The 13,546-nt window shown below is 41.8% G+C and overlaps 1 protein-coding gene across 4 annotated transcripts in view; it reads right to left on the bottom strand.

Moving 5' to 3' along the window:
- The window catches only part of SH3D19 (SH3 domain containing 19), a 116,562-nt gene that overhangs the window by 85,941 nt on the left and 17,075 nt on the right, over positions 1-13,546 (bottom strand). The window contains exons 3-5 of one of the 4 annotated variants that reach the window (XM_068137298.1): positions 11,217-11,356; positions 2,338-2,455; positions 1,524-1,615 (exon numbers count right to left, since the gene is read on the bottom strand). In XM_068137298.1, the coding sequence (XP_067993399.1) occupies positions 1,524-1,572 (49 nt within the window). In that variant the 5' untranslated portion in view covers positions 1,573-1,615; positions 2,338-2,455; positions 11,217-11,356. Of the gene's footprint in view, positions 1-357; positions 731-1,523; positions 1,616-2,337; positions 2,456-11,216; positions 11,357-13,546 lie in introns of those variants that run through there. The other 3 variants (XM_068137297.1, XM_068137295.1, XM_068137294.1) reach the window with 3 other exon arrangements.

Raw genomic sequence — 13,546 nt, 5'->3', positions numbered from 1 at the left:
GATGTTTCTCCACGCTAGTGTTTTCATGACAAAAATCGGTATTTTATTTCCCAATATGGTGCCTTTATCATCTGAACGTGTCACTGGTGGACGTGTTCCCCTGTTAGCATCGGCTCGGAGAAGACGCAGGCTCTAGGGCTGAGCCTCGGGGCACAGCGCCGCAGGGGGCAGGCCTGCGGCTCAGGCCGGTCCGTGGCCAGGTGCACCTGAGCCGAGTTGCTCTCGGGCGAGGCCAACACACGTTGAGAGGGCACTACCAATGCCGCCCTGTCCCTGACGGGAATTCAGACCCGGGGACCGGGACAGGGCTGGCCCAAAGCAAGCGACGCCACGGCCCGCCGCGCCCCCGCCCCTCACCTGCCGCCGAGTTCAGGGCGACCCTCCGGTGCCTCCTGCCCAGCTCCCGCAGCTCCTCCTCGTCCTCCTCCAGCCTCCAGGCTTCGGCCATCAGCGGCAGGGGAGCGGCTAACAGCATTCACGAAGCGGGGGCTGCCATGTCTGCCCGCAGCCAGCGCCCTCCCCTCAGCACAGCCCTTGTGATCCCCGGGCCTGCCCCGCACCTGCGCCCTCTCCACCCCGCTTTCCCGGTAAGCGCTCAGCCGGGGCAGCGCCGCGCTCCCGCCAGCGGGGCGAGCAGGGGCGAGGCGGAAGGCAACGGGCGGGTGGAGAGGCGGCAGCGGCCTTTCCTGCCCATCCGCAGCTCTTCGGCGTCAGCAGGAAACCCGGCGGCTGCCTGGCACCTCCACAAAAGGGGGAGGAGGAGGCGGCGGCGGCGGCGAGGGGAGGTACCTGGCGACCGCCGCCGGGCACCCCGCGGCGACGGGCCGGACCAGGCTGGGCCTGGCTGCGCTCCGCAGTGGGTGAGGGGGGTCACTGTCGAGGTCTTCCTCCCGTCACCATGAGGGCACTAAATGAAAAGCAGTTATTGTGGGCGGGCTGGAAAGCCGGCAGTACCAGGGGTTGCTGGCTGGGTAGGGCAGCAGCACAGCCCTGTCGAGATGGGTCCCAGGGGTGGCCCAGATTAGGGCTGAGGGAATGCAGCGTTCAAAAGGCTGCCGGCAGTAATTCGCGGCCAGAAGGATGTATTTCTTGGCATGATGTTCGCTAGAGTGGCTTAAACTACTTGAGGAAAAGTAATCTTACGGAGGTACTTGAAGCCGGTGAGGTACATACTTCCAGCACAGAAGCGACATGAAAAATATGGCCACGTTTCAAGTTAGACGCTTAGGTGTAGGTGGGTTTGTTTGTTTGTTTTCCCCTGAGCCTCAGTTGCTGATATCCAAATTTGAAATTATATTGCTTACTCATATGAAAAACGAGCTCACTATTAAATTTTAAATACAAACAGTTTATTATAAAATAAAGGCAAAACAGCACCGGGCGCGTAGCAGATTTGCTAGAGGCGCGCCGTAACACCACAAGTTGAGCTTATATAGACGTCAAACATACATATTTATAAATATCTCCACAAATCCGTTTACATTTCCCAAGCACGCACCCACCCCCCTCATTCCCAGCCCCACCTGTTGCTGGCTGCAGTTCACACTCTTGACCCGGCCAGTCTTCAGACATCTCGACGCCTCAGCCTCCCTCCATTTCTCTCCCAAGGCACATCCTACACAACAGACAACAACCAGCCAATCACCCCAAGGATCGAACCCCACGCACCCCAACAACGCCGGCACCCACCTTCCCCTTGCGAAAGCCAAATATAACAGTTTCTCACACTCATCTCACATGGTAACTGTAAAACCAAGCCATACGGGCTTCTACAGATAACTCCAGATTAGGTCCCACCAAAAAAACAAACCAAAAACACACAAAAAAACCCCAAGGCATATTAGGAAGTTAAATTCGGCTTCAGAACAGGTGAACAAGGCACAGTAAATAAATAGAGTATAAGATTACAAATTAGGCCAGGAAGATACAACAAAGAATTGAGTAATCCTAACATTGAGTAATATCTGTGCAGACTCATCACCACCTACCTACACTGAATAAAGCGGACTGTCACAGTTGAAAACTATGTGATCACAAAACTGAGAAATACATCACAACTGCAGGTGTACAAATGATTCTCTATGCATTTCCTAGTGTTCTGGTGCTTGACTTTACAATGACTAATCCATAACAGAAGCTTTTTCACTGGAACATTTAGTGTTCAAGTACTGTAACAGCTACATCTTAAGAGGACAGGAGGCCAGGCATAAAACTGGACGCTCATCAGGACTATGTAACTATAAATCAAACAACCCATTACAGAGATGCGTTTTCAAAAGCCTTATGCTTCAGACCTTTTCTGCATGGGTGGATTGCACAGTAGTCAAAGGATCTCACCTCACAAATTTCAATGAAGACCAGCGTGCCTTGTACAGGATGATCAGATGGTCAGTGAGTTCCTCAATAGTACGCTGTGATCACAGGTATGCTATAGGGTTGTGCCCCAAAGTCTCACCTGCAAGGAAAAACACGTTTAGTTCCAGTGTGGAAGGTATGAGGAAAACAGCAAAAGACAAGGCAGTTGCTCATATGTGTATGTGAAGAGACAGAGGAGAACCTCCTGCGTAAAGCAAATAGTACACATTGTTTGTATTCTGATTCTTCACTGTGGAGCCAAATTGCAGCACCTGCATTTAGCACCTAAACTCCACTAACCATAAAGAGTGCCAACAACCATCTATTTTCCAAGTCCTGAATGTCTCCTTTTTATATTATGTATTTCACTGCTGCTGAGGGGTGAAGGAAAGGAAGGTTGCTATTATGTAAATTCACCAAGGAAGGAAAAACCCAGAAATAGACCGTAGAACATAACACAGATTCAAACAGCCCATAATGTTGAATTAAACCTTCCTTTGTTGCTGTTGGTAAAATTAACACAGAAGCTTCCAAGCATATAAAACTGAAAAATACATTTGGAGAGATCTTGGGCCTAAGAAAAACATGCCGATCAGAGTAGTGGCAGCTATAACTAAGAGAACATTCCTAAGGATCTCAAATAAAATAGTATGGAAGGTTCATATTTAATGCTGACAATCATTCCTTAGCATTCACAGGGGAAGTCCTTCTTAAAAATGAAAGTGCAATGCCTGAATTGTACAAAGTGATGAAGCTCCTGAAGCAATCACTTGGCCGTATACCAAGCTCTGAAAGCAGGAAAGACATTTGGGACAGGGACTGAGCTTCTCTACTGTAAACTGTTTCCAGTAATATGTTAGCTGTTTCTGGCTTTCTCGAAGAAATACCTGGAACTGATAGAGGACAAATTTTACCAGAAAGAAAGAGATCAGACTATGACACAATTCATATGGGGATAAAAGATTCAGGTTCTAATAACAAACATACTACTGAAAACAGTTTCTAATCAATACTACTGGAAACAACTAAAAATTCCCAACATTTAAAATTAAAATGCAAGGCAGCATTTCATGAAATACTTGAATCATATTTCTGAAACATTTCTTGAAAAAACCCCATGCATGCTGCCTCCAAAAGAAGGTTGCTTGCCAGTAGCCAGAGGTGTTTAAAGTAAGTATACTGTCCGTATGTACACTCATGCTGCCAGTGTAAAATGCTACAAATACTCAAGCTTTAAGATGTTCTCTAGAACAAGTGTATGCAGGCTAACACACAGGAATAAGTAAGGCAGCATGCTCACATAGTCTTCTTTCAGTTGCAAATTCTAATATGCAGGGATTCTAAGGGAGTAGAGACGGAGAGCAGACCTATAGAGCTCCATTTCTTACAAGTAATTCTTTTCTAGTGAGCACTTGCCAGATGCACTCAACCATACTCTGACTGTGAGCTGTGCCTTACTTCTAGTTTATTTTGGCATTTTCAACTGATCAACAGCTTCAGGGCTGCTCTGTCAAATGCAGTATCACATCACTGGCTTGATACCTGATAAAGCTGTGCAAATAATGGAGGTACATAGGAAGGAGGTAGGCTTTAACACGTCTGCCTGAAATAGATGGGGCACTGACAGAGTGCTCCTGAGTAGCAATGGCATATTGACCTCAGTCTTGGAACGGATCCTGACACAATCCTTTATCTGGGTAAGCAGTTCCTAGGGGGAGGAGAGAGGTGTGTTTTTGGATCTCTAGACAAGCAACAAAACCAGCTGTTGAAATAATAAAAAATGGCAGAGTTTCTGGCTGGTCTAATAATAGTCTAGGCCAGACAGAGTAATTTGTGATAATTTGTGATAATTTGGCTTAGATTGAAACACACACAAAGAAGATTTTCGCTGGGTTGCTGGGCCCAGGGGAAGAAGGAAACAAAAGAGGGAGGAGATAAGTTGGACTCAACAATTTGAAGTGCAGCAAGAACTAAAGCGTTGCGGGAAATTCTCTCCAGAAAGGCAAGGAATGAAGCTCCTATTTCACTTTCCAGCATCTAACCTGATTAAAATGATAAAAAAGAAATAAAAAGGGAAGAAATATTACATGCAGAAGCAAGTTTCAATAACGTTATATAAACTGAACAAAAAAGCAGAGTATTTGCTGTAGTCTCAGGTAGTTGAAAGGCACACATCAGCATGTGGCATACGCTGCTCTAAAGCCCTTCATGAAGTACAATGTATTTGTGTCTTACAAGCAGGGTGAAGGAAAAATAATTGCATTCTTGTACTTCACTGGGAATCTCTGCTGTGTACATGTGCGTAGGAATAAAAAGACTTTTGTCTACATTCAGAGCTAGGTTTCTCCAAGAAAACAAACCTTACTGTCTCAAAAAGGCTATAATTTGGTTAAGATCTGAAAATTTCTCACTGAAATTTTACTTTGTCATATGCACCCTTGCTGCAAAGTATATACTTAAAATTTCACAATGGTAAAAGAAGGAAATAACTCAGTAAAATGGGTCTTTGTACTCTCAGCTGAATGCTTACACTGGTTGCTAGTTATTATTTTTAAAGTATTTTATTCTGATTTGCATCCCTGGAATTGCCACTTTGTTTAGCCTTGCAAAAAGACACTGTTTTTTGACAAAAAATATCAGCTCTATAGAACTGTTTAATTGAAGTCGCCCGTGTAGCCTCAATGTCTATTCAGGTTCTGTAAAGCAGCTGATGCCTGCAATGAATGTATCAGTGTTTGGCTGAGATACAGGAGCCTCAGATCACAAAAGAATGCAGACAAAAGATTTTTAAAAAATGCAAAGGATGAAAAACAGTGTTTTCAAAAGGGAAAATGTAGCCTTTGGACATGACAACATTATTTTTGTTCTGAGTGAAAATAACAAGGGTCTCGTTCAATAGACGAATGACATTGGCAATAGAGCCAGCATAGGAAGCTGACATTGCTGAGGGCCAAGATCTGATAATTTGATCTCCATTTATGTTCAGCTGGTCCAATGGGTTTTAGTGTAGTTGGAGAATGACATATCAGGAGCCTGCAGGCTTCCTGAAATGTCTCCAGCTAAGTGTGGCTTCTGCTTGCATTGTTACAACTGCTTGTGGCTCACAGCATAGCAGCATGATGACCGTCTAAAGGTAGATGGTTTTATGATGAGTGAAGATGACTAAAATAGAAGAGTATTGATTTCCTTGAATAAGGACCTTTTTCACTGAAACACTGAGAAATAACCTTCATGCAAAACAAGGGATTTTGAGACTGCTCTCAAAAATGAGAAGGATCTCTGCATGAAAGCAGCAAATCCAATAATTTTAAAAGATAAAAAGTTGTCTGCCAAGTGGGGGAAACAAATAACTTTGGTTACTTTTGCTGGGTTTCAACTTTTTTTTGACTAAAAGTACAATTCCTTCCTCTCCACCCCGCCTCTTCTGTTAACAAACATCACTTACCACACTATTTTTCTCCATTATAAGTATTCTCACTCACAAGGTAATATTTATATCTGTTTCTATTGCCCTTCATGATTAAAGAGAGTAAGGAAAATAAGTAGAAAAAATGTGAGGGAATATGTAAGGGAAAAGAGGTGGTTCAGAGCTAAATGCTTCTTGGAAAGAGAGACTGTCAAGGCCAAATCGATTTGCAATCCTTAAGTATTCATGTTTACCGCAGAGTTATCAGTGGACAGTATTGATATTGTGCTAAATAAGCTAGCAACACTGGACACATGTGAGCCTAATACTTAAGAATATACAACAATGTCCCCAGGATGAGGGCCCAGTTTTTTGGCTGCAGTGCAAAGAGCTGACAAGGGAAAATCTTACGGAAGACAGCAAACAGAATCCTGGAAATATACATGGCATGCAGGTGGATAATCTTCACAGTTCAATGCAAAAATTTGAAGTCACCTAGGGTTTTGCTGTTTTGGAGTTTTTTTAAATAGTTTGTTGTTTGTTTCCTTTCATGGTACCACCTATGAGCAGCCAGGCATTCTGTCACATTTTTCTTGTGCTGAGCACTGACACAGTTCACACTTACCAGAGGTGTTCACAAAAGCACATTAATATTCAGCAACAGGATAATCCTAAAATTAAATATTTTTATGGTAATTATTGATTCATTAACTCAGTGGAGAAAAATTTAATGTTAATGAGGTTACAACAGCCAGGTTACATTAATGTGTGTTTGCTACTAAAATCCACTTTTCTAATGTGGAAGTTTTTTAAAAAATCAGAGTATAGTATTACAAATAAAATGAGTTTTCAACTTGAAATTTGTATCTGTTACAGACATCTTTCAGTTATACAATCCACAACACTCAGCTTCTTAGAATAATTTATATTTTTTTTTTAAAGCTGAAGAATACAAAAATAATTTGATAGCTTTTCTTGAGTGCTTGGCTAAGACCCTTGACAAATTTTGCTCGACACCTGGTTACTTTAGGCCAGCCAGCCAAACATAATGCAAGATACAGCAGTGTTTCGCAAACATTTATTTTCCAGTTTATCTGATAAGAAGGAAGGAGCTGCATACATCAGCAGCACTTATGGGAAAAATAAAATTTAAATCCTACATGATAGTATCAGTCCTGTCTTTTTCAATTTTATACCACAACCCTCACTCAAATCACCAGACACCAATAGTGGAATAGATGATGACAAGCATCTTGACAAGCTGGAGATGTGTGCACAAGCCAACCTCATGAAGTTCAACAAGACCAAGTGCAGGGTCCTGTGTCTGGGTCGAGGCAATCCCGGGCACAAATACAGGCTGGGCAGTGACTGGCTGGAAAGCAGCCCTGAGGAGAGAGACTTGGGGGTGCTGGTGGATGAGAAGCTCAACATGAGCTCTCAATGTGCACTTGCAGCCCGGAAAACTAATCAGATCCTGGGCTGCATCAGGAGAAGTGTGGCCAGCAGGTCAAGGGAGGTGATACTCCCACTCTACTCAGCTCTGGTGAGACCCCACCTGGAGTACTGCCTCCAGTTCTGGAGCCCCTATTATAAGAGGGATATGGAGGTGCTGGAACGTGTCCAGAGAAGGGCCACGAGGATGATCAGATGGCTGGAGCACCTCTCCTATGAGGACATACTGAAGGAGTTGGGGCTGTTCAGTCTGGAGAAGAGAAGGCTCTGAGGTGACCTAATTGTGGCCTTCCAGTATCTGAAGGGGGCCTACAGAAAGGCTGCGGAGGGTCTTCTCAGGATCTCAGGTAGTGATAGGACTAGGGGGAATGGAATGAAGCTGGAGGTGGGGAGATTCAGGCTGGATGTGAGGAGGAAGTTCTTCACCATGAGTGTGGTGAAGCCCTGGAGTGGGTTGTCCAGGGAGCTGGTTGGGGCACTGTCTCCGGAGGTGTTTAAGCCCAGGCTGGATGAGGCTCTGGCCAGCCTGACCTACTGTGGGGTGTCCCTGCCCATGTCAGGGGGGTTGGAACTAGATGATCCTTGTGGTCCCTTCCAACCCTGACTGATACTATGATCTTCATTGTCAGGGCCTCCATACTGGTATTAAAGGGCTTAAGGCTTGACATCAACTACAAGGTTTATATGTTTTACACTCATGCTTGCAAGAATCTATTTTGCTAGGCTTTTAGGGGCCCTGCGCCCTCATTATAGATACTTATTTAAATAGCTGTAGTTTCTGAGTTGACAACTCAGTAATCAAGGAGACACCTGTACTATTCAGATTGAGAAAAACTGAGCTATAGAACTATTCTTTTTCTTAAATCCTAGAAACAGTTTCATATAATTCATATACTGCTTCTACAAAGCAATTTGGTGTCAACGACCCTCTTTGATGTCAGCACTGCAGACCAACAACATAGGCCTTACCCTATTTGCTTGCCTCCTTATTACTTAGTATCATAGTATCATAGTATCAGTCAGGATTGGAAGGGACCACTTGCATACTCATACACACATTCACTGTGTTTGGAATTTTTTTTCCATATTTATCAAGTATAATCATAGGATTGTGTTATTCTAAAGAAGAAGATTCATGTGATTAAATAATCACAAAGTTAAAGTTTATAATGTGATGGCATAACAGTAACTAAATTTCCTCTGGTTTAGTAACGTAAGTGAACACCAAATGTCTGGAGCTCCCAGTCAAGTCTGAACTGATGCAAGTTAGCAGTGCTTTTGCAAGATACTGTTGGCAAAGTCCTGAATTGGACAGACAGAAAACTCACACCTTGCCTCAGAGCTCTGCACTAGCCAGTTTCTGAGAAAGATCTGTACACAACAGGTCTCAGCTGAAAACTAAAGCAACTTTGGATTTTCCCCAATGCATATGTATGTTAACTCCTCTAGCCTTCCCCAAACCTCAGCCTTTCCCAGACTTCAGCTACTAATACTGTTTATTCTTCACATGTTTGTTCCTTTAGCCAGAAAGAATTTGCACTCCTTCGTCTCAGAGAAACAGCCCACTCAGTCCAAATCTTACGGCTGCTTTCACATTTTCATTAGCTCAAAGGAAATGCCACATTCTTCAAGGGGCTGCTGAGCAGAAAGCCTTAATAGTGTGGAAAGCATGAGAGGCGAAGAAGAGCCTGAGAAGAATTTCCTGGCGTTTCACACCACAAGAGGAGGTACAGGCTATTCCTCCTCTCTCTGTGAAGGTCTTGTTCCAATTACATAGGCATTTGTTGTTTCCAATGACAGGAAGGAGCACCCTTGAACTAGTAAGGCAAAAAGGATTTCAGATACTCTCACCTGTGCTTTCTCCATTCTTTCTGGTTGATCCCATTGACTAATGAAATTGCCTTTATGTATAAAATCTTCTAAATGCTTATCTGAGGTTAACTTTTATCAGTTCAGGAACTGCTTCACAGAAAGAAATCTTTTATATCTACTGTGAACTCCCCTGCTCCTGATGCTGTCTAAATGCCAGAAGTTGTTTAAAGATCTCTACAGTGTTCAATTCGCCATCAGTAAGAGTTCAATGGTCTGGAAAATAAGGAAGACAGTGTCAGAATGAGTTTCTGGGATGCTTTCACAAAAGCTGTGTGTTCAGCACTGTGCTGGAGCCAGGAACAAGCTATCAGTCCTGAAGCAGCTCTCTCAGAGACAACTTTATCCCCAAAGCCTTCAGGGTTGTAACACAGCTTTTACATTCTAAAAATCCATGGATGTGCTCATGCCCTGAATTTGTATCTGGACAACAATTTCAGACTTCCTTCAAGCTGAGAGAAAACAAGTGAGATGTTCTGATTTAATTGGAAATATAATTAACATATAATTAAAACACAGGTTTTGATCTAGAATTCATCTATGAAATTTAAAGCACACTGCCCCTTTTGCCCAGATCGGAGGCATGCATATAAAGGAGGTAGGTTTGAGTTACTCTTTTCTCTGTGTTTCATCTGTGCACCAAGATATGGAATTTTCTACTGTTGATAGCTCTGGCCTACATTATTGTTACTGGCAAAGCAATGATTTAAGACTGAGAAAGGAATGCAAAAATTTGCAAAAGGAGGATGTAAAATATGCAGATAAAACCTTGGTCCTGTCTCACACAATAATAGGAAATACAGCCTTCCAAGGAGCTTAGTATGGATTTATTGTTCAGTCCAAGGGCAAGACATTAGAGAAAGGAAAACGTATATTGAGAATTTCTGAGGTAAATTGTCTCTTGTTTTACTCTTATGCTTACTCTGCCTGAATGTTGATATACTGCTGCAGCACTAGGGCTCATCTTTCTTTGGATTAGCACTAAAGAAAATGCATTAGTTTGACAGTTGCAGTGAACGAGCCTAGAGCTTTTTCTTTTTTATTCATGGCTGGGTAGGTGTGCAGGTCACGTTCCAGCCTCATTAGTGAATGGTAGCAACTTAAGTCTGGTTATTAATTCTCCAGCTTGCAAGTTGTTAGCAACTGAAGCCAAATAATATTGACATAGTGTTGGCTGAACCAGAGATTTCTGAGTCTAGCAGCACTTTTATTTTTGTTTCCTGATGAAAAATGTCTTGTTGGAAAAAAAAAAAAGTAACTGACTAAGGCTAGATGGGTTCACATGTGCTAACGTTACACTGGGTGTGTTAACAACTGGAAAAGTTACATGATTGAATGTCTCCCTTCTTTTTCAGGTATTTTTTGTGATTTCTCTGCAGAGTTTAAAAACAGATTTAGTGAGTGAAAAGACTTAAATTGCACTTCCTGTTCTCCCCAAGAAGTGAGTTTTTGCCTAAGTGCAATGGTTTTTGCTAAATTAAAATACCAAAATACCTTATGTTCAAAAGGTGTAATATCCATCTTAACTAATCTGAAATACTTTGACATTCTTACTCTTCTGCTAGTAGAAATATCTTTTTTATTCTGCAACATTACCAGGTCAAAACTTTCAGGGGGCCACTATAAATGTTAACGATATCCTAATCATATGACAGGAATTATATTCAAAGTGGGCGTGACAGATGAAGTTTCATCATTGTCAAAAACTATCTAATGTGCTCATGATCACAGGATGGTAATGAAATTAACTGCAGACTAATTCAATTCATACATTTCTTTCATCCTTCTAATTACAATAGCACAACTTTTATTTGTGTCACACATTTGCATATGTTTGTGCATACATGATCATTGTGTTTCTGTCAGTAACAAAGTTATAGAAATAAGCTAATATTGATTTTTTGGACCTAATAATACAATTAAAGCCCAGAACTAGAAAAAGTAAAACCTCATGTTGCATGACAGTATGGCATTTGTTTCCTTTAATTACTACTAAAATGCAAAGGGAATTTTGTATGCCATTTTCCAGTCTCTTCATTACCATCTGAATGCTATTCACATATAAGCAGTGTTTTAATCCTAAAATTTGACTTCCTCTTTTCAAAACTCCCACAAAATCAGCACTGTAGCTTACCTTTCAATTTAAACCTAATTCTTGGAAAATCCAGTTACATTAATCTCAGGCTATTCATGGTAACATGTTGCTTTTCTTGCTGTGACTCTACTCTGCACTGTTGAGCTGAAGGAGTATTGAAATGTCAGCATGCTTTTTGCCTATAAATAAAGAATGGGCATGTAGAGTGAGTGGTGTCAAGAGGAGAATGACAAATCATGTCTGCAGATAACCTATACTTCTTGTGCATATCCTGCATACAATTCCACCCAATATTGACACATAATTTCTGCAGTGCAGTCTAAATCATATTCAAAGGATGGACAGGTTTTATTGCCATTCATCTCTGTCGGGATCACTTGAACAGCATGTGTAACTGAATGCTCCAAGAGGCAATCTTTTTCTGTGCAAAGTGATATCAGAATACGAACAGTGGGCTAAGAAGGAAAGCAGAACTTCATGGCCCTCCTGAGAAAGAAAACTGAACAGATTCTACTGATCCAAGTAACAACATTGTAAAATTATGCCCATTGGACCTGATCCTTGATTTGTCTAATGTCTGATTTCCTGACCCTTGTTACATGAATCTTTTTATACTAAAGATATTAACTTAAAAGCCTCCCAGTTCTCATACTACCTCTGTCTTCAGTTACCCTGGCTAATATACACATGCTACTTGAAATCGTATTTTAAGTGGAAATTCTGAGGCTACCAGAAGTATCACTTTTGTTAAAGGCTAGTGAGGAATCATGAGAAATGGTAGGATCAAAAGCTGGAATCAGCAGAAAAGGTAGAATCAGAAACTATCTAGAAGAACGATCTTGTAAGATGCTTTTTTGTTGAAGGACTGTGACATGATCACTAACTGGGACAAGCAGTTTTAAGGAGCAGGGAGGTGAAAGCAAGAGAGCCAGGAAACAAGCAATAAAGAAAGGGAGAATTGGGACCAACTTACAATACATATTCTGTTTAGTTCTGGCTTCTAAATGCCTCAAACACCTCATAGTCATTAATACCTTCATCCAGAAAATAAAAGGAATGAAAAGACATGCTGAGATGTTTGTTATTTTACAACAATCATGGCCTTATATTTGATATCACAGTTTTTCCGCTTGTACCATCAACCACACAGTTGATAATTCCTCACTTTTCTCCCAGTTACATTACTGTTTTGTTGGCTGCAATAAAAAGTTGTGTCTATATATTTATTCTTTGTATAATAAATATCCTAGCACATTTACGATAAGCTTATGTTGTTCACGCTGATCTAGACTCTGCTCGCAAGGAAGTTTTGCGTAGGTTTCACCACAGACTCTGGTGTTGTGTCTTCTGTATTTTTCCTGTCATTTTGGGGATCAAGGTCAGTGATGAACTGGAACAGTGATGACAGAGCTGTACCAGTGCAGCACTTCCTGGCAAGTAAGCTTTAAAAAAATTACTTAGAACATCTCAATAAAAGTGAAGTGAAGATCTTGTGCATTTTACATGTCTTCACATCTACTCTACCTACTTTATACCTGCTTATCGAGGGTTCTGCAATTGGTGGACTCAGTGGTGGTGGTATAAAGGTATAGAGACTATAAATGCTGCTTCTTCAAAAACCCCTTGCAAAATATGGCAAATGGGAGTTATCAGTAGCCAGTTCAGACTGCCAGGCAGCCCAGAATCAAAGGTGTACAAAGACAGTTTAAAGCTTCTTGCTTATCACCCCCTTAGGCTGTGATTCCAGTCCTGCTTCCAGACATGCAGTGTAAAAATTATCCTGTAGTCCTGCTGTATTTTTTACTTAATTTGGCAGGTTGCTTCTACATCAGGACTGGGTTTCCTGATCTGAAAATGCTGCAGAAATGTGAGTGCATGTGGTGAAGTAGACACAGGAGCTTGGCAGTTATTTCTATACACCTATTTTAATCTGTGCCAGTAGATGAAGACACATCCTCCACAGAATTACAAGCAGAACAATGGAATCTTTCTGCCAACTTTATCTGGGTTTGGACCAGGCACGTAAATCCTCACATTACCCACAACACACACACTGTTGAAGCAATCCAGTGCAAGAACGATGGATTTTCCAGACTTGCAGATTGATTTGATGAGATCATATTTGGGGGCAATAATGCCATTCCATTTCAGTGCTTTCCCTCTCTTGTAACAAACAACAGTGCTAGCAACTTCTGCCAGCTGTGGGAAGTTCTGAGATGTGGATACGAACAGAAAATATTAAATAGTGAAGTTTTGAAAAGCTGTATTTTGAAGGAAGATAAAAGAACACCCACATAATTTCACAGCAATTTGTTAAATTTAAGACCAAAAAGAAATCAAGCCAGCTTCCTGGAGCTGGTAAAGTGGCT

This window comes from Melanerpes formicivorus, unplaced genomic scaffold (genome assembly GCF_026170545.1).
Source record: "Melanerpes formicivorus ecotype bairdi unplaced genomic scaffold, bMelFor1.0.p_v2 SCAF_4, whole genome shotgun sequence".
Taxonomy (NCBI): Eukaryota; Metazoa; Chordata; class Aves; order Piciformes; family Picidae; genus Melanerpes; species Melanerpes formicivorus.
Note: the sequence above shows the minus strand (reverse complement) of the source record. Positions and strands in the feature narration are given on the sequence as shown.